At 42.5% G+C, this 21,846-nt stretch overlaps 1 protein-coding gene and 1 long non-coding RNA gene across 11 annotated transcripts in view; one reads left to right on the forward strand and one right to left on the reverse strand.

Annotated features, from left to right (window-relative positions):
- LOC310698370 overlaps positions 1 to 21,846 on the reverse strand; it is a 758,866-nt gene that overhangs the window by 699,996 nt on the left and 37,024 nt on the right. The window lies entirely within an intron of this gene.
- The window catches only part of ARHGEF9 (Cdc42 guanine nucleotide exchange factor 9), a 286,345-nt gene that overhangs the window by 227,403 nt on the left and 37,096 nt on the right, over positions 1 to 21,846 (forward strand). For all 10 annotated transcript variants that reach the window (XM_083484960.1, XM_083484958.1, XM_083484961.1 and 7 more), the window contains 3 exons: positions 6,938 to 7,132; positions 12,648 to 12,827; positions 21,137 to 21,369. In XM_083484960.1, the coding sequence (XP_083341086.1) occupies positions 6,938 to 7,132; positions 12,648 to 12,827; positions 21,137 to 21,369 (608 nt within the window). The remainder of the gene's footprint in view (positions 1 to 6,937; positions 7,133 to 12,647; positions 12,828 to 21,136; positions 21,370 to 21,846) is intronic.

Consider the following 21,846-nt stretch of genomic DNA (forward strand, 5'->3'; position numbering starts at 1 on the left):
ATGGGCATTGCCTAGTTCTACAAGTGTTGTCTCCCGTGGCATGGGGCAGTGAGGTGCACTCTGAGCCTTCAGAATGCAGTAAATGTATATCTTCTGACCTGCAAGATCTTGGTGTAGGGAACAATGACTCCCCAGACAATGCATCTCCCCACTCTAAGTTTTCCTCTCAGCCAGAGGAAGGCTGAGGTAACAGAGTCTGGCACTTCTCAGATCCAAGTCTCCCCTGACATGGATCCCACTCATGTGATCTCTGGCTTTTTGCAAGGAAGATGCCTCCTCCACTCAATCTCTCACAGTAAACAACCTAGGTCATAATGGGAGAGATTAGAGTAGGGTCTCCACAGGGAGTGCCCTATGGAGGGGTCTGGGCTTCAGCAAAACACTGAAAAGAGTGTTGGAACTGGAACAGTGTCTCATCCAAGTGAAGATTACATCTAATAAGGTACCAAACTAAGAGCATGTCACCCCCAATTTGTCTCTTCAAGTGCACTGTTGTCTAAAGCAAACCATCAAGCAGGGTTGAGTAGGCAGGCAAGTGAAGCATAGAAGATTTGCTTGGCAGTGTTGTGACTAGGCCAACAGGCCCAATTAAAACTGTACAGGGTGTAACCCTTTGAAGCTCAAAAACCTGTCTACCTCTTAGACACCACTGGATGAAACCTCTGCAGCAATCCTTCAAATCCCCAAGCTCCTAACAAATATCTGAAATTTATTTATATTTGTAAGTCATAATAATTGGAGAGAGATGATTTGGGTGGGGGTTTCAGAGACTGGAACTGGTGTGGGGGAGGGACCATAGCTCAGTGGTAGAGCATCTGTTTTGCATGCAGAAGCCCCAGGTTCAATCCCCGGTATCTTCAAATAGGGCTAGGAGGCACCCAGTCTGAATCCTGGGAGATCTGCTACCAGTTTGCATAGACAATACTGAACTATATAGACCAATGCTCTGACTGGGTATAAGGCAGCTTCCAGTGTTCCTTGTCTAAATGCTTTTGCTTCTGGTTAAAGAGATTTTGCATTGTTTCTATACCTGTTTGGCCAGAGTCGACAGTGGGACCCCCTGGAAGTGATACCCCTTATTGAATGCTTCAGGGAAATACTCACTGCAAGTGATGATTAGCTGTGCCATGTCATTATATGATCAAGACTAAGGCTTATTCCCCACCCCCACCTCCCACCTTGCCTCTGGCCCAGCAGTGAGGAGGATAATCAGAAGCTTCCACTTTTAAATATCAAAAATATAAATGGGGGGAATTGGGATGGCCTTAGAAAGGGTCACAAAAAACCACTTTTGCCATCAGGGCACCCCTGCAATAATAGTGTGTGTGTGTGTGTGTGTGTGTAAATGACAAATCTGTGGGATCTCTTAGGAGGCAGCAAACTGTCTTTGGCCAGCCAGCCTTGCTTACTTTACATGCTGAAGTGATAAACTGGCTGTGATTGGCCTTGTCCTACAGCACCCTTCACTAGCTACTGCCTTCCAGATGTTTTGGACTACAAGCCCTTTCAGCCTCAGTCAGTATGTTGTAGTCCAAAACATCTGAAGAGTACCAGATTGACAAAGGCCAGCCTTCCTCAGGTGCTCCCCCCCCCCCGTGTCACATGCTGTTCAACATGTACATGAAACCACTGGGGAAAGTTATCTGGTGGTTTGGATTGAAGTGTTGCCTACTCTGCTTTTCCAACTAAGTGTCCCAGGGAGACTGTTAAACTTCTGACTCAATACCTTGAGGCAGTTTTGGGCTCGGTGAGGGGGGACATTCTGGCACTTAATCCAGATAAGATGACTGATGCTGTGAATGGGGGAAACCCGTCTCTTCAGATGGAGGGTTGCAATCCTTCTTGCATGAGGCAGCACTGCCTTCAAAGGGCTAGGGGTATGTTCACATTACTGTCTTAGAGAACAATGAAAGTCTTATTTTTCCGATAAGTTTTAGAACTCTTCCTCCCCTAGCTGTTCACATCAGCACAGCTTCAATTAGTTTCTTACTGTATACACACCTGTCCATTTGTTTGTTCCCTCTGCATTTGGACACTTATTGAGTTATTATCGCCAAACTTTGCCAGAGGGTTTTTGCAGTGGGGGCAGCAATTTTCATAGACTTTTGAACATCAAGCACCATTTTGATTCAAGATGGCAAACCAAAATGTGACTTTGGAGGGAATTTGCCCATTTCTTGGCATAGGTTCAGCCACCTATTGAGATATTGTTGCCATGAGAGATCCTGGGATAGGGGCGACAATCTTAATCAATGTTTGGATGCTAGGCACCATCTTGAATCAAAATGGCAGACCAAAACGTGACTTTGGCATGAAGTGGCTTTGCAAGCCGTGGGCTTGTGCTTCATCGTGGTTAGGTGAGATGTCTGAATTTACAAGCCATAGAAGAACAGAGGAAGCTGCCTTGTACTGAGTCAGACCCTTATATTGCCTTATACTGAGTCAGACCCAGATCCATCTAGTTCAGTATTTTCTGCATTGACTGGCGGTTGCTCTTCAGATTTTCTAGCAAGGGACTCTCCCAGCCCCATTTGGAGAAGCTGGAGACTGAACCTGGGACCTCCTTTAAGACAGTCAGTGTGCTAAGCCCTAACCATGTACCACAGAGGCAAGAATGTAGTAATGAAGCTGAGTGTCAAAAGATTGGAGAATGGGAGTAGAAATCATTATTTGCCTGTCAGCATGTTGGAAGTTCATGCCATGGTTTTGGGTTCTAAGCAACAGTTCACACCAATAGTAGTTTGACATGATGTTTTAAGTGCACCAACCTCCTTTATTTTCACTCTCCGTAAGCTGGCACTGAAAACATGTCTCTAGGCTATAACTCACAGCAAGCTTTGAGAACAAGCCCAAAGGTACAGCTTTCCACGGCGTGGAACAGTGTGATTCTTCCCTTTTCTAAGAACAACCCTCTAGTTTTTACTCCACTCACTCAGAGCCTGCCAAGTAAAAGCTTTGCTTTGCCTTTACAACAGTGGTTCTGTTTGACCCTAGCATCACTACTAGTAGGTTCAGTATAGTGGAGGAAGTGTTTTGTTTTTTGCCGCCTGACTCCCCTGTTCCACCTTAGGTGCATCAGGACATGAAAAACAAGAGCTGACAGCTGTATTCTCTGCATTTCATTTCTGCTCCCTCATGTAAGACATTAAAATGGGCTCTCAGTTTTACTATTGCTGGAAAAGGTACAAAGTGTTAGGAGTCAGAAGGTGAGCCTCTTATATAACGCTGGGTAGGTGTGGTTGGAGAGAAGGGTGTAAGGTCTTTTTCTGGGAGATTTTTCACGCGCACACACTCTTTTGTAACTCAGATTAAAGAAATAACAACAAAAATCACATTTCTGCAAGTTACATTTTCATATCCTGATTTTCAGAAGAAGTTGAATATACTAACACCTTTTCAAGTTCAAAACAATTATAAAACACACTGGACAGTCGAATAGTTGAATAACAAGTCTGGGGTCACCACTGTTCACACCTGGAAAGGATCCTTGCTCCACCTTAAACTGGGAATTAGATCACTCGGGGTTCTAGTATTATCAGAGGGAGAAAAATGTCTCTCTGTCCAGTTTCTCCACGTGATGCATAATTTTAAGCATTTCCGTCACATCTTCCCTTACTTACCATTTCCCCCTCTTCCTTAAACTAACATTGTCACCATGTCTCTTAGAGGAGTTGCTCCAGTCCCCTGATAATTTTGTTTGCAAACCAGCATGTCCCGCATTCAACAGGGAGCTGCATTGGATAGAACTCCCTGATATTTGCAGCGGACTGTGGTTTACATCTGTAGAATGTGTGGAATGACCCTGAATTGGGTGCACGAAAGAGCTCAGTGATCAGACAAAAAGGGATCTCAACAAAGACATTTGTAATTTGTCCCCTATCTCATAGTTTGTTTGTTTTTTGTACACAGTAGTTCTTTTCCTTGCTTAGCCCAGTTTCTGGAATTGGTTTTCTATTCTTAAAAGGCCCATTATGTATTTTTTCACTTCATTTTGAAAATAACCTATTTTATGCTCACTGTGTCTTTAAATCCTAAGTTAGGGAAATCGGTAGGCCGTCTCTGAGATCTCCCATTTCTTGACCTTTAAAGTTCTCTGTAGGAAGAGAAAACACTGGCACAGTAATAAAAAGAATGTTGTTTAGCGAAGTACAATCATCAGACAGAAGAGTGGTGAACATACATTGTAGGGGAAAAGAATTGATGGAGCCTTTTGCAAATTAAAAGGACACAGCCATTTCAAAGGTACATGTTGTAAATGCAACAGCAGCTTTGTACTTGCTAAATTATATTTTGGCGCAGAGTATACGGTAACTTGCATGCTTTTCTTAATATGCATGCTTTTTGCTGCTGGACTGTGATGGCTAATGAACAGAGTTCTTCTGTTTGCTGCAATTATTTTCAATTATGAATGGGATGGGAGCATTGGAATTTAAAGAATACCATGCCATGTACTTAGGACTTATTTCAACCTCTCACTGTTTCTACTTTAAAATTGTTGGATGTTTTCAGACCGGACTGAGATGGTTGAGCCTTCTAGTCATATTTTTAAGGGATCTTGGTGGGAAAAAGTGGGGAGGAGGAGATCAACAAAACTAAAGGAATAAAGCTCTTAACTTTATAAATTGAAGCTGCAAGCTCAGGAGAAAGTCCTGTTGAATTAATGTTATTTACTAAAGGCCAGACACCCACAGGATTGCACTATTAGGCTCCAATCCAGAGAAATTTGCAGTACAATCCTAAGCATCTTTAATCAGAAGATAATCCTACTGCTCCTACTGCTTGTTTTTAAAATTGAAGCCTTAGTTGCACTTATGTCCCATCTGAAATAAAAAAAGACCAATTTATTTTTAATGGTTATAGTCCAGTCTGATGTGACTGTGCCTTTTAGGTGGTCTTAGGGAAGGAGAGAGAAGGAGCTATGCAGTCGAGACGTATGTCCATACTAAAAAAAATCAAAATCAAAGATCAAGCTTCTAGTTTCATAAAACTAACTGTTTGGTTTCATAAACTCTGTTAAATGAAGTGGGAGTTACTACTGAGAAAACATGTTTAGAAATCCAGTTAGGTTCCTGTCCAGAGAAAATGAGTTACACTTTTCTCCTGTTTGAAATCACTTGAGACTTACAGCTTAAGCTACGCATTACATGATGTTTTGTGATTCTTATCTTAGCAGGCTGTATTTGAGCAGTTGGAAATGGGCAGAGAAATACTGCATAACTGTATTATGTGTTTTCTTTTATCTGTCCTGAATTATCCAGCATTCAGCTTCATTGAATATGCATGAGTTCTGGTGTTATGAGAGTGTTATCATTGCAAGGTGGCCCAGGGTGTTGTTGTTGTTGTTTACTTCCAGTAAACATTTTCCAGTAGTCTGCATCCTCCCTAGCTGGCTGTGCTTCCTGATCTGAAAAATCCTCCTGAGAGGAGTTACCTCACGATGTCTTGCCTAGGCTTTAATTGAAGCTGGCCACCAGGGAAAGTTACAGAGTTCAAGGCACTGATGAGATGATTTGTAGAACAACAACAACAACAGGACACTCACAAACACCCCTTTGGCAACATCAGAAACCCTAAACTTCACCCATGAAGAGTCCACTGAATTTTTCCTCTCTTCTAATCATTTGGAGATGCAATTTCTTTTCTCATTAATTGATGAATAGTGGGGTTTTTTTAAAAAAAAATATTAAGGAATATTTATTGGCACAGCACTAGCTTGTTTAGCTTGGAGAAGAGAGGATGGCTAAGTAGTACCTTTTGAAGATATATAGGACGCCAAGAGCTGACCATGGACTCAGACTCCTCCTCAAAAGGCTTAGATGAGAGCTCTGTGGAAATGGCCTCTCAAAACTCTTCACCCTATTTGTGTGCAAACTGCAGAAATCATGTCACCAAATTTCTTAAGGGGAGGAGAAATTCTTCCTACAGTTTCCAGCTGTGACTATATTATTTAAAAAAATTGTTGTGACCTGGCCTGGGACCTGTTGGTGGTACATGGGTAGTAAATATGATGATGATGATCATCATTATAGGGGTCCTTATTAGCAGTGGCAGTAGCACAAACTGTTGTTTTCTTTTAAAGTTTTGTTGTTGCCATTTCAGGTGGCAACAGCAACAACTTCGGTGGGCAGCCTAGTCCCCATTTTGCATTCCCACAATGCATTGCATCCTCTGCCTAGCATTGTCCCAGGGCATTGCCCCCCTGCGGAGACCATTTGGAGAAGGTTCTGCAAAGTGGCCTTCTTTCCTTCTTTTTTCTGGGGGTGGGCAGGGAAATAAAATAATAAATTGTCAACTTAAAAATATCAGATGATGACCTTTGCAAAGCACAATCAATTATTCATTTCTAAAGCTTCAACAAAGCATATAATATGGGTATGTGCAAGGAGATTTGCACACATGTCAGGTTGGAGACATATTGCAAATAAATACATAGTAAATTCACACATTGCTTTTCCTTATGCTTTAAACATTATGAACCAATAATTTGCTTCTGGCAACAACTGTTTGCTTTTACCACCCCAGCTGCAACAAAACATGTTTCTTCCACATCAGTCTCTACTGCCACAGCAGGCGCTTTAATCTTCAAGCAGTTTGACTTCACCCTCCAAAGGTGCACTCCTCCATTGTCTCCTGAAACAGATGGAAGCCAACCAACTCATTAAATGTATTTTATCTTAGTGAAAAACTATCATGCCTTTGCTTTTGCTCTCTAAAGGTTTCAATTTAGTCATAGCTGCAAATTTCTATAATTTCATGACCTGTTCTTAAAAATCTTTTTAAAAAATTGTTGGAGATGGGAAGTACAGATTTCTGAGACTTTTCAGAGGTTTACGTCAGACATTAGGGAGAATTGAAAGAACGGTGAAGTAGAGATGAGCTTTGGAGAAGCTTATCTCCAAATCTAAACTTCATAGTGTTGCATTTCCTTTCCCTACAGCTATGGGTCAACCAGGAAGATGGTGTTGAGGAAGGGACGAGTGAAGTACAGAATGGGCACCTGGACCCAAATGCTGCTGACTGCCTTTGTCTCGGGAGGACCCTCCAGAACCGAGACCAGATGAGAGCCAATGTCATTAATGAAATCATGAGCACGGAGCGCCACTATATCAAACACCTGAAGGACATTTGTGAGGTATGTATGCATGTATTCTTACTTATCCCTGTTTGGCACAAGGTAGTGGCTGTGCTGGTGGAATCGTAATGGGGAAGGCCAACAAATGATTTTCACAATCATTTCATTGCCATTGGAGAAGTCTTCCTGGCTGTCAGCAACACCAGCCCATAGCAAGCTGGCTGTGCCCGATTCAGTTCCAGTTAAACTTTTCTTCCACTACCTTTCCCTGCCCCACCCTCTGGGGGAAAAAACAAACCCAAACCCTACCTCAGGTGAGAGGGAGCGACAGAGGTGGTGAATGCTCACAGCCCCCTGGAGCATCATTTCCCACTGGTGTCGGGGACTCAGATTCTCAGAAACCAGCAATCCGTTCTGCATTGGGGAGAGACTTGCTGTTCCTGGTTGATAGTGTAAGGTTCAAAGGCGAGGTTCACTGCAATGGGGGTTGAAACCATTATCCAATTCTGCATGAGCAGTGTTCTGCTCATGAAACAGGAGTTCCCCTACCTCTCCTCTCCCCATGCACCCCCAAAATCTGCTCCAGAGTGTCTCTCCCATCCCTAGGAGGAGAATTTGAGAGGGTTTCAGGCGGAAATTCCAATGTGCAAGAAGAAGTCTGCTTTGTGAGCTGAACGGCAGCATTGGATACAAATTGTAGTGGCAAACTCGACAGCATCAACTCCTTTTGCTTAAACAACACTGCGTGCTTCTGAGGGAAAGCAGTCAATTATTGCCTGTTTTTTGCCAAGCTGTATAGTATCCCCTCACACTCATTCTTCCTCCTTTGTACATAGCTTCAATGCTCTCTGCTTTAACAAAAAAATGGGGGAAAGATCTGAAATCAAAGCACTCAGCTTTGAGCTGCGTGCCTCAGAAAGTTTAAAATTTAACAACTCTCGCTTACAGCCTCTGCAGAATCTATGCTGTTGTCCAGCTTCTGATGCCTTTAACTCTTAAGGGGGCTCCCTTCCTTTACCTCAGAGAGGGTTCTGTTTCAGTTGAGAGGCAAATTTCACTCCATAGGAAGGGGAGCCTCCAAATGAGGGTTTTAGCATAGTATTAGAGCATCTATTTTGCATACAAATGGCCCCAGATTCAATCCCTGGTATCTCCAGGGCTGGGAAAGACATCCCCATCTTCAGTTCTGGGGAGTTGCTGCCAGTCAGTGTGGACAATATTGAGGTAGATGGACAACTGGTATGACTTAGAATCATACAATTGTAGAGTTGGAAGGGACCCCAACAGTCAAAGGCACCTTCCTATATTCCTATTCAAATCATCCCTTTATTCTGAACCATGTAAGCTGGATTCTCACTCTTTTTTATGAGAAGGGCAAGAACACATGACTTGCATGCAGAAGGTCCCAGGTTGAATCCCCAGCCCTTGGGAGAGAACCCCACCCAAAACCCTGGATACAGTGGTGCCTCGCAAGACGAAATTAATCCGTTCCGCGAGTCTCTTCGTCTTGCGGTTTTTTCGTCTTGCAAAGCACGGCTATTAGCGGCTTAGCGGCTATTAGCGGCTTAGCGGCTATTAGCGGCTTTAAGAAAAAGGAAGCAAACTCTCAAGAACTCGCAAGACATTTTGTCTTGTGAAGCAAGCCCATAGGGAAATTCGTCTTGCGGAACGACTCAAAAAACGGAAAACTCTTTTGTCTTGCGAGGCATTCGTCTTGCGAGGCATTCGTCTTGCGAGGTACCACTGTAGCTGCTTCTGTCAGACAGTGTAGACAATACTGAGCGAGATGGACCAATGGTATGACTCAGTATAAGGCAGCTTGTTACGTCCCTATCCCACTCTTCAACTGAAGAGGCTCTCAATGTGGCTTACAAACATGTAAAAGAGCAACAAAACCATCAGTGAAATAGCAGAGCAGCATAAAAACAGAGTCATTAACATGCAGGTTAAATAAACCATGCGTCTAAAAAAAGATCAAGAACACCTAAGCAAATAAAAATACATTTTCTCCACACTTGTGTCCCCTGATTTGCATGCAGAAGGACCCAGGCTCAATCAGTGTTAGGCAGTTTCCTGAGTAGCAGTCTTATTGCATCCTGGGGAGCTTTGTGGTTTTAGTGTAGAAGCAGGTACATTTAATTTTGTTTACACCCCCTTTTAATCAGAGGAATCTTTCTGCACCGCAGAAGAAATAGCATCTTCAGTGCGTGTTCTCCTCTCCTCCCATCCCCCAATCTTCTCCTATTTTCCTGCCAGCAAAAGCTAGCAGCTTTTGAATCTGACTGTGCCTGATACTCTTAAACTGGATCTCCTGGGTCGAATTTGTAGCAGGCCGATGGCTCTGTTGGAATTGCTCCCATTTACTCCAGCCTGCAATTAAAATCACTGTGTCAAGGCAAACTATATTGCTAGGCCTTGTACTCTGCTCTTTATTATCCCAAATGGAATCGAATGAGAAAACCTGCCAGAAGGTGAGAGTTGCGACAAATCTTCCAGACGTCTTTTTAAACTAGAGACGACTGCAGCAAACATTCCCATTTGCAACGTGATGGCCTATATGCCACTTTCGGGGGGCGGGGGGCAGACTTCACTTTGCCCAGATTAAGTGCTCGAAACCAGAGTGACATCATGACTACCAGAGAGAGAGAGAGAGAGAGAGCTTAATCACTCTATAGGCTCCATCTAAATTGGTCGGCTCTGTTCTGTGCTTAAATGGAATCCAAGGGCGCTGGCACGAGCTTTCACAAAGGAGGCAAAGAAATGGGTTTCTTGCCTTTTAGCAAGGATGGGGGACCTCGTACCCCTTAGGACTCTTTGCAGGCCACATCATGAGGCATGATCAAAGGGATATTTTAAGAGTTGGAGATAACATAATGATGGCTGACTGGGAACAGTTATGGACCACAGGTATGAAGTTTACGGCATGTAATGCCTTAAGAGAGAATATTATGAAAATGATATACAGGTGGTACATGACACCAGTCAAGCTTGCAAAGATCTATCATTTGCCCGATAATAAATGTTGGAAATGTAAAGAAACTGAAGGTACATTCTTTCACCTCTGGTGGACATGCCCAAGGATTAAGGCTTTCTGGGAGATGATATATAATGAAATGAAAAAGGTATTTAAATATACCTTCCTGAAGAAACCAGAGGCCTTTCTCCTGGGCATAGTCGGCCAATTGGTGTCAAAGAAGGATAGAAGTTTCTTTATGTACGCCACAACAGCAGCAAGGATACTTATTGCAAAGTACTGGAAGACACAAGATTTACCCACCCTGGAAGAATGGCAGATGAAGGTGATGGACTATATGGAATTGGCGGAAATGACTGGCAGAATCCAAGACCAGGGAGAAGAGTCGGTGGAAGAAGATTGGAAAAAGTTTAAAGACTATTTACAGAAATATTGTAAAATCAATAAATGTTAGAATGATGTTGGATAGAAATTAAGTGGTTTTTAGCTGTAATACTATAAGGGAATATGAAAAATGGATTACTAATAGGTAAAAATTTAATGTTACAATATTTTAAGATTAAAGATTAGGATAAATAATGAGGGGAAGGATTTGCTGAACTAACAAATTGAATTGGAATACAAAAAAGGGAGGCATGAGGAGGTCCGGGAAACAAGCTAATGAAAAATAAGTAATGGAAAGATTGAGTTGTTTTTAACTGTTTTTTATTTTGTATTTTTCTTTTTTCATTTTGTAATATCTTGAAAATTTTAATAAATATCTTCAAAGGGATATTTTAAGAGTGTTCCACAACATGGGATCAGCAACATTAAATGCCTGATTTATAGTGGAGGCTAATCAGGCCTCTGTAACATGGGGCACAAGTAATAGTTCTTCAGCGGAAGATGCCACTATCATGGCTGTCCGCTGATATCATCAGCAGGACAACCAGCAGTATGGTAGTGCTCACTTGAGCACAGATTGAGCCTATGTTGCAGTGGACACTCCAACATGCACACTACCACCATCAACAACAGAGCCCCATTATGAGAACCATAGCTCAGTGGAAGAGCAACAGCTTTGCATTCAGAAGGTCCAATGTTTAATCTCTGGCATCTCCTTGTAGGGCGCTCGGAAAGACCCATACCTGAAACCCTGTAGAGCCACTGCCAGTCAGTGTAGACAATATTGAGCTAGATGGACCAGTTGTCTGCCTGGGTATAAGGCAGCTTTACCTTGCTTGGTGGATGAGTTGCTTGCTGGCTGGTTGACAACCCATCCCAGTTAATAATGAGGCAAACAGCAGGCACTGGAACACTAGTTTACTTCCAGAGACAATTGTCTCCTTGCTGCTCATTACTGGGCCAGTGCTAGGAGAGGGAGAATATCAGAGGGAAGCAGGACCTCCCTGGCTGGCAATAGCAATAGCAATAGCTGGCAATAGCATTTTTTGCTAGAGCCCTGTAAATATAGGCATAGTTTCTGCATTGGAAAAGCATGATAAATGAACTTGTGTTCACTTTCTAAAAAGAATTTTTGGGTTATCTGAGAGACCTCAAATTCAGTACCGTTCCAGGCTACCCACTAGATAAATTCCATCCACTCCTGGTTCCTTGAAAAGGAGGGAAGATAGATGAACAATGATGGAATGCATCTATCTCCCAACCCACGACTCTGAAAACTTAGCACTTAACCTCCTGCAAATACTCCCCAACTTTGTGCAATACCACAGGGACTACATGGAAACGTACTTTAAAAGGAGATGGTCTGGAGGCTATTTATAGCCCATCACCAAGCACAGACTTCTCCAGCCTTTGATCATCTGTCCTTTGAATCTGAGGATATGAGCAGTGACTGTATGACATTCATCTTGCATAACAGGCATAAATTTACTGGGAAATCCATGGAGTAGCCCTTTCAGGTGATAACCTGCTGTGCATTAGTCATGCTCAGCCTTTGGGAACTTCACCAAGCCACCATGGCATATCCTATGGAGCATTTCAGCGAGGAACATGTTCCCTCTGCAGCTTGGTGGTCAAGCTTTTCTGTAAATGTGCCAGAAGGAAGTCCAAAAATGTGAGAGGTGTCACTCCTGAGGGGCTCACAACAGTACACATAGAATCATAGAAATGTAGAGTTGGAAGGGACCTCAAGGGTCATCTGTTCCAACTCCCTGCATTGCAGGAATCACAACTAAAGCATCTATGACAGATGGCCATCCAGCCTCTGCTTAAAAGGAAGGAAAGTCCACTACCTTCCAAGGGAGTCTGTTACATTGTCAAACAGCTCTTACTGATGTTTAGTCGGAATCTCCTTTCTTGTCATTTGAATTTGTTCAGCAAAACAGCAAAAAACAAGCTTGCTCCATTCTTCCATGTGACATCTCTTCAGAGATTTGAAGATAGTTATCATGTCATCTCTCAGTCTTCTCTTTTCCAATCTAACTAAGCCTAGCCAGCTCCCTCAATCATTCCTCATAAGGCTTGGTTTCCAGATCCTTGAAAAGCAAGAGAATGCAGAAAATAATAGTTTCATTGCTTCAGGAAAAAGTGTAATTGAACACTGGACATTTGTTTGTAATATTTGTAGCATCATTACCCTCTTTTCTCTGTTTCTCACAGGGTTACCTGAAGCAATGTCGGAAGAGAAGAGACATGTTCAGTGATGAACAGTTGAAGATAATATTTGGCAACATCGAAGACATCTATCGGTTTCAGATGGGCTTTGTCAGGGACTTGGAGAAGCAGTACAACAATGAGGACCCCCACCTCAGTGAAATTGGGCCATGTTTTCTGGAGCATGTAAGTGCTTTTGAGGGGAAATAGCTTGAGAGGGAGAAGTAACTCACCTTATTTATTTATTTATTTATTTATTTAACAAAGTACACTTGTTTAAGGCCCCTGTAGGATTCTGCATAAGACCACACCCCCTAAAAGTGTTCTCTTATATCAGAGGACAGGAGTCTCTGTTCTTGAACATAAAGCCCCAACTCGAAGCATTGATAGATAATACCTCTTCACATATGAACTGACACGGACCCCACAAACGTAATATGAGGCTGTTCTCTAGGTGACCCCTCCAGGTAGGTTTTTGGGGAGTAGCAACAGTACAATGGCTCTTTTCCCAGGTGACTCCCACTTGTGGAATGCTCTCCCCAGGAAGGCTCACCTGGGGTCATCACTACTTATCTTTAGGCACCAGGCAGAAACATTTCTTTTCTGACAGGTCCTTGGCTTTTAATTATCTGTGGCCTCCTTCAGAGAGTAGGATCTTTTAGTTCTTCCTTTTGAAAATATGAATGGGTTTTAGATTTTTCCATGTTGTTTTATGATGGTTTTAATGTATGTGCTATTTATTATTGTAAGTAACTTTGAACTACCTTTGTTAAAAAGAAAAAGAAAAAAAGCCACTAAGAAATTTAATCATAATAATCCATGGGAGAGACCATTGTCTGTGGACATACCCAGATTCTTGAAGTCCCTGTTTAGGGAGGCTTGCATGACCCATCTCTGCTGGCCTTGTGCCATCTGCTTAAAAATGTTTCTTTCCAGCAAGTGCTTGTTTTGCTCAAATGATGAATTGCTTTGAGCTGACCCTTTCTTCTAAGGTTGTGTTTATTGACCATGGCTGTAACTGCCTCTCTTCTTTTACAATAGAAAGGTGGGGTGCAACTATTTTTAAATAAATGTTCTACAGATAATTAACACAGAAGGTGAACTAGCAATGACTAAAACATTCAAATTAATAAAATGATTCATAAGTCATATGTTTCCCACCACAACAAACACACCTATGCCCACCCTTTGGGGCTTCGAAACCAATGATGGAATTCAGATCAATATCAACATGTGTGCTTTGAAGGATTGTGTGGGATGTCAGCAATAAGAAGATGCCGCAAATAGTTTGCTTAATTTGATGCTCGTAAAACTGTACTGGAAACAGCAGCGGCCAGAGCTTGCTATATGGGAGCCACACATAGCACAGGTAGTCAAGATAGGAGCAGGAGCGGTGAGGAGTTGAACTTTTTGCACTGCTATCTGATATCTGACTCTGCAAAATGCAGGCGAAAGCTACATAAGGGTGTGTTGTGAGGTAGCGGCACTGCCAGGTGCCTTCTGTGGCCCTCCCAACCACTCTTCACCATCTTCCTTTACATAAAACTAGGGTTGCCATATTTCAAAATGTAAAAACCAGGACACCTAGAAAGTTGTTGAGCAAGACCCCAAAGTTGTTGAGCTTTTTTTTTTTTAAAAAAAAAACACCACAATTTTTATTAGCAGACCAAATAAAACAAAAGGTGGCTGAGGGTTGCTCTCCTTATCTTCTACCCTCCTGCCCCTTGCTTATCTGAAATTGGTTTTTAAAGGAAAGCTACTGCTTTCTCAACTCTCAGGAAGGGGGGGTCCTTTCTCAGAGTGAGGCATTCTAGGAAACGTGACCTAGGAGAGAGCACCACCCCTGCCTTTGCACATTAGCAACTACAAAAGCAATTTTAACATAGACAAGGGTGAAAGGAGAGGGGATCGTTATCTGGTGCCTGTTGCTGATCAATTTAGTCTTCGACTTGCCTTTGGAGGGTTTTTTGGCATGAGGTTGCCTTGATAACATTTTTATGTGAATGCCTGTCCATGTTTTAGCATTGCTGTTCTTTGAATTTTTACGCCTTTCCCTTTAACTATCAGCAGGTAAATATCGGAGAGAGAGAACAGGTGCCTCTTGACTCTCAAAGACATGCATGCACTAAATACCTCCCCATAAACAGTAAGGCACCATGTAGCGAGCCTCCTCCTGTTCCACAAACTGCAGCTGGCGAAGTTCATTTTGAACTGTTATGCCTGATAACATAATTTAGGATAATTAGGCTCCCCCTCCCTCATCCCACATGCACATCCTTACTCCAAACAGCCTCTTTTCTTTTAAATCATGTGATCAGGCTCAAGCTGTGTCTAAGTTGATCCATTCTTGGTTTTCTAAATATAAATCGTCAGTACACAACTAGCCTTCACACTCCCTGCTTTATTCTGATTTTAAGTGCTTCTGGATGCAGCTCAGAAAGGTTTTCAAGTTGCAGCAATCCCATATAAGTGGAGCCTGTTCCGTAGTGATATTCTATCAGACGTTCTTCATTTGTTTATATCAGTTATTATTGTTAAATGTTTTCTGCTTAACTAAATCCTACTCAGAGTAACTCACTGAAATGACTAGATCTAAGTTAGCCCTGTCTTTTAATTTCAGAGGAGTTTACTCTATGCATGACTAACACTAGATACAACCTGTTATTACATTTATATACTGCTTGGTGCCAAAATAGATTTCTAAGTGGCTTACAATGTATGAAAGCCAGTTACGCAAACAATTAAAGTCCACCATTCAAATCCACAATGAAACAATCCCACTAAAAACTGTGCAGCAATTAAACAGGAGATAATATCACAGAACTTCTGTGGCTTATGGTAATCACGGTGGCTGGCTAAGACCATTATCTTACAATTGCCTAAAGAAATGGGCTGGTTTGATAAGCTTGCTATCAGACCTTCTCCTTTTTGTCCCATAATCCTGCATTTCCACCCACTGGAACCTCTGACTACCCTCAGGATGCTGGAAACCCCCTTTCCCTTGGGCTCCTTGCCAATGCATCACTGAATGCCCACTATGGCTGGGAAATGCCCGCTCACCCTGGGTTTGGATTTAATCACCTGCTGATGATTCACTTTCCATTCCCGACCTGGCTCATCTCAACAAACTAAGAATGGTTAAAAAGAGTTCTCTCGCACACTCACTTCTATCCCTGACGTATTACCCAGATTTTACTAATTACTCTCCAAATGGAATAATTGCATAGAAATTGCAATTGCGTAAAACTGGGAGCCTGCTTCAGGTGAAGAAATCCACCCCCACCCCCCAATCACAATTACTGTTTTTCAATGCATGGAAAAATGAGTTTTAAGGAGGTAATGATAAGACTGCTTCTTCAGAAACCATCCCTGGATTCTGGGAACTTCATTAATTACCAGCCAGTTGCCAACCTCCTTTTCTGGGCAAGGTTCTTGAGCTGGTGGTTGCTGACGAGATCCAGGGACTCATGGAGGAGACTGATTTCCTAGATCCATTCCAATCCGGGTTTCAGCCAATAAGCTGAAGCTCAATCCAGATAAGACAGAGGCACTGTTGGGGGGGGGTTGTAGACCAGATGGGTGGTCTTGAAGGGGCTACCCTCCCTCTTAAGGAGCAGGTCTTTAACTTGGGGGTGCTCCTGGATCCATTACTGTTGCTTGAGGCCAGGTGGCCTTGGTGACACAGAGTGCCTTCTGTTAGCTTCTGCTGGTGGCCCAGCTACGCCCCTATCTGGACAGGGATAGCCTAACTCCTGTGGCCTACACTCTGGAAACCTCTAGCCTGGATTATTGCAATGGCGTTATACATGGGGCTGCCTCTGAAAACGGTTTGGAAACTTCAGCTGGTGCAAAAACCAAAAACCAAATTGCTCATCAGAACAAGATGGTTTTGGCCTATAAAGCCAATCCTGGCCCAACTGCACTGGCTGCCAATTAGTTTCTAGGGCCAATTCAAAGTGCTGGTGTTGACCTCTAAAGCATTCCACAGCTCAGGACCTCAATATCTTAAGAACTGCCTTTCTGCATATGAAGTGACCCAGACACTGTGGTTGTCATCTGAGGCCCTTTTCTATGTCCCCATTCCCTGAGAGGTACAGAAGGTGGCAACACAGGAATAGCCTTTTTGGTGGTGGAATGCTATCCCCAAAGAGGCTTGCCTGGCGTCATTATTGCATGTCTTTAGGTGCTAGGCAAAAACATTCTTCTTTACCCAGGTCTTTGGCCATTAAATAATCTATGGCATGTTAAAGCTCTGGGGGTGTGGGAGGCTGTTACTATGATTATTTTATTATTATGCTGTCCATTATTCTGCTTTTTATTATGTTTTTATTATTGTGCTCTGAAAAATGTTGTACACCACACTGGGATGTACCACACAGGGCAGTATATAAATTGTAATAATAATAATAATAATAATGATAATAATATACAGTGTGTATGTCTCAGACCAGTCTCTACATGATGAGTTGATAACTACTGGCGAGGAGCTGCGATTCCATCATATCCCCCCCCCCAGCTGCTAGCCCCATCTTTTTCTTTTTGCTACTGCCAAAATCAGGGGGGTGGGTGGCTTTTGTGAGTGGGGGAAAAATTACTTATGAGGGAGGTTTAAATCTCTTCACCCAGCCTAGTATGGAGATACAAATCTTCCCCTTCCCACGCATCAGGCTAATCATTTGATGAGCAGAGAAGGAACAATTTGCATCCCCATTAGGTGAATCTCTGCAACAAATTAACTGGATGTAAATCTGACATCAGAAATAACAGAGTTCAAAAACCAGTAGAGGAACTTTTCAGTATTGCAGAACCTTCTGTAATTAAAGGACAACCTTTTCCCATATGAATCAATCCAGACCCTTCAATCATAAACGGAGACCCTGCTATGTGTGCCCCTTCCCCAAGAGGTCTGGAGGACAGCAACACTAGAATAGGCCTTTTCTGCAGTGACTCCCTATTTGCGGAATGCTCTCCCCAGGGAGGCTCGGCCCGTGCCTTCATTACATATTTTAGGCTCCACTAATTAAACAATCTATGGCCTTTAAAAATGTGGGGAGGGGTATTGTTTTGGTTTGTTACTATGTTATGAATTTTTATGTTTTAAAATTGTAAACTGCTCTGCGATTCTCAGATGAAGGGTGGCATATAAATTTAATTAATAACAACAACAACTTGCAATGACCATTTTTGAACAAAGGGGAGTGTAATTTGAAATGGCTGAGTTATAATTAATCAAGTAATTAAATTATTCCATATGTGGCTTGAGTTGGGACAAAGGTTTTCATTTCATTTTTTAAATCACGCTACATGCGTTGGTTAGCTTATCAATGCCAGTAAGTGTGTGTTATATCACTAAATTTTGTGAATGACCACTGTTAATAATGCAGGTATTACTTTCTGGACTTTCTCCACTTAATTCCCCTCTGGCCCCACTGTTCATAAGTCTCCCTTTCTCCCAGCTATGTACATATAATATATATCTGTAATTCAGGATAATGTTCCAAGCATTTGATGAACTAAATTGTAGTCCACAAAAGCAGATGCTACTGTACATTTGTCTAAAGTTCCACAATACTCTTGGTTGTTTTCCTGTTCCCATATTTCATCCTCACAGCAACCCTGTGAGATAGGTGATCCTGAGAGATAATGAATGTCCCAAAGTGACCCAGGGAACCTCACAGCTGAGAAGAGATTAAAATCTCCCCCCCCCTTTTTTTTTGTTTTGTTTGATGATCTTAGTTCAACACTCACTGTACCACACTGACTTTTCCCAGTTGCTACATAAACATATACAATGAGTAGGGTGCTTAAACTGACAGCGTTCACTCTCAGAGATCCCACCAAGCCCGTCCTCCCTTGTTACATAAGCTCCACTGTTATGGGAGCTGACGAAATGGCCAGTGTTGTAAATACGTCAGGAAATGTCAAGAAAATCATGCAGCCTTGCTTTTTGAGCTTTTCCTTGAGGGGGAAATAAAGCACTATCTTGGCACTTATGTAAGTGGATGCAGCTATCTAGGATGCTGGATCCTTTTATGCATAAATATATTACTTTCAGTTATGGCTTGGCTGGGCTATATTTCACACCGGCAACACTTCAGATACTATTAGAGAACCACACTGTAAATGCTAATGAAATTACAACAGGGCACAATTAAAACCATTCACAGCAGCTTCTCTCTGAGCGCCATAGATTTCCCATTCCTGTAGTTTCATTGTTGTTGTTGTTTAAAAAGGGATGAGGTTGTAATAGCAGCACTTTTCTCTGCTTTTCAAGCTCAGGCTCTTATTGGCAAGCAGGCTTCTGAACAGGGGTGAGCAGAAGGTAGATTAGGATATACTAGTAGGTCTCTGATTGCCAGTTTTCTAACAAAAGCAACAGCCCAAAACATTTCTCTCTCTCAGCTGTCATCATATTAGGTGACTGGAAAAGATAATCGAGGGGAAACCAGGAGTGAGTTTTTGTATGAAAGGGTTTGTGAACTTGGTTCTGATACTGATCACATGTTTGGAGCATGTGCTCAGAGGTACCCTGTTCCTTAATTTTTACGGTGTGTTCATCCACCTGAACTACCATTTGCACTTGGCTGCAGTTGATAGACATCAGAATTCTAGTAAAAAAGCACACACGCGAAACAAAATAGATCCCAGAGGTCCGTGCTATAAAACATGCAGTGGAAATAAGCAGAACTGGAAACTGTCAAAATCCATCTGTGGATGTGATGGCTTTGCTCCAAGCAGAGCTCTTGCCACAAAGGTCAGAAAGTTTAACTTCAGCTGTCGGTTTCCAATAGAAGAGGGTAAGGAAACCTTGTTGGCAGAACCACGTAAAAAAGGAAGCTGGGGGGGGGTGGAGGAGAAATTTGGTTTGGTTTAGCATTTTACTGCATACCTAATTCACTTGCAAACAGCAACATGACTATTCTTCCAAAATTCATTGAATATTGTAATTCAGTTCTCCAGCCAAAAAGTGTGTACAAAAATGCCAAGGCTAAGTTTGCACAAAGATTAGGGCTAACTGTGCATAAGGATACATTTCTTAGGATGCAATATCATTTGAAAATGCATCAGGGAAAATTACTTGCAAAAATTTGAGAACTGCTGATGAATTTTCAAGAGGGCTTTTGAAAAGGAAATCACAAACTGGTGCAGAAATATGGAGAACTCACATTTAGGTTGTAAAAACAACTAGAAGAAGCCAAAACTGACAGCTCTCCACAGACGAGGGAGAAATCTGTGAAGTATAGTATACGTTCTCCTAGGTCAAGAAGGTTTTACAAAAATTAGCCCTGGCATTGAATATTGGAGACCAAAGTTCAAATCCCCACTCAGCTACGAAGCCCACTTAATGGCCTTGGGCTTGTCACTGTCCCTTAGGCTAACCTACCTTACGTGAATTTTGTGAGGATAAAACAGGCAGGGGAAGAAACATGCACCCCACCTTGACCTTGTTGAAGGAAAATAGAATACAAATACAAATAAGCCAAAATTTAGAGCTCGTGTAGTAAAGATGATGGAATTTCAGGAATGGCATACTCAGGAATTTCAGCACTTGTGCCCAGATAAGGATATCATGTAAGCTGCTCTGAATGTTCCATCAGCTCCTACCAGGGTGGCCGATGGTAAGAGATTATGAGAGTTGTAGTCTAGTAACATCTGGAGGACCACAGGTTTCCCATTCCTCTCCTTTGCATCAAATCAGATTCAGAGAACCCCCAAAGCAGACCAGAGGAGCAGTGATAGGCTTGAAAGTGTTAAAACACCTTTTCCCCAGGGCATTTTTCACACATCCCTGCCCACCCCCCTCTATATTGTTTTGGCTTCATGCTGTGCCATTTTTACCCTGCATGTTTTCAAAAGTCACATATCTTGCATTAAATGACTAATATGTAAAATACCTCTTACAATGTATAGATCAGGGGTCAGCAAACTTTTTCAGCAGGGGGCCGGTCCACTGTCTCTCATACCTTATGGGGGAGGGACGGACTATATTTAGAAGGGGGGAAAATGAACGAATCCCTACGCCCCACAAATAACCCAGAGATGCATTTTAAATAAAAGCACACATTCTACTCATGTAAAAACACACTGATTCCTGGACCATCCGCAGGCTGGATTTAGAAGGTGATTGGGCCAGATCCGGCCCCTGGGCCTTAGTTTGCCTACCCATGGTATAGATACAATTGTTATAAATCACATTGGTGTTTTTATGAAATTGAAGATATGAATATCTATATGGATAATATGTCCAATAAATTAATAATAGCTCCCTGCAAATAGAAATGTATTTTTTTAAATAAAAATGCAATGTTTTTGTGGATTGATGCAACAGCAAGACAGAATGGACTTGCAAATGAATGCATGCAAAACTGAGATAGACTGAAAAAATGGACTGATTGGTCCATCTCTAGGTGAGTAGCTGATGGTTTGTGATGTTTCTCACACACTTCTTTATTTCCTCCCCCCCCCCCCCACTTTCCTGCTCCCACCCCTTGCAGCAAGATGGCTTCTGGATCTACTCAGAGTACTGCAACAATCACTTGGATGCGTGCATGGAGCTATCCAAACTAATGAAAGATGGCAGATACCAGCACTTCTTTGAAGCATGCCGCCTCTTGCAGCAGATGATTGACATTGCCATTGATGGTTTCCTTCTGACACCTGTGCAGAAGATCTGCAAATACCCACTGCAGCTGGCAGAGCTGCTGAAGTACACTGCACAGGACCACAGGTACACTGATGCTTGGGTTTGGATTCTTTAAAATAGGGATCTGGCAGAAGGAGGGCAACAGGAGTTGCTCTCAGCCCCTGCCTGCCCATCACCCATGGAACTTCAGAGATTTGACAAGTTCCTTAGGCTGAGTACCTTTTGGAAGTCCTCCCAAAGGAGTTTAAATGATTTTAGAAATAGTTAATTTGATTTGCCCTAAGCTTTTGAGGAAGATAGTACAACTGCTATAACACCCATTAGCCCCAAGATGGCCACTGATCAGCAAAAGACAGGAGTTGTTGTTGTCATTATACTACTATTACTATTATTCCTGCAAACCTTGGGATCCTCCCAAGCTTCCTTATACTGCATGATCGTGAATGGATGCTGCTATTTTGACTAGAATAAGCAACTGCACTCATAGTCTGCATATGAGAAACAGAGGGGGTGGGGACAGACAATGATCCAGCCCACCTGGCCAGACAGGTTCCCCGTCCC

The sequence above is a fragment of the Podarcis liolepis genome (genome assembly GCF_965112155.1).
Source record: "Podarcis liolepis genome assembly, chromosome: Z".
NCBI classification, from domain to species: Eukaryota; Metazoa; Chordata; class Lepidosauria; order Squamata; family Lacertidae; genus Podarcis; species Podarcis liolepis.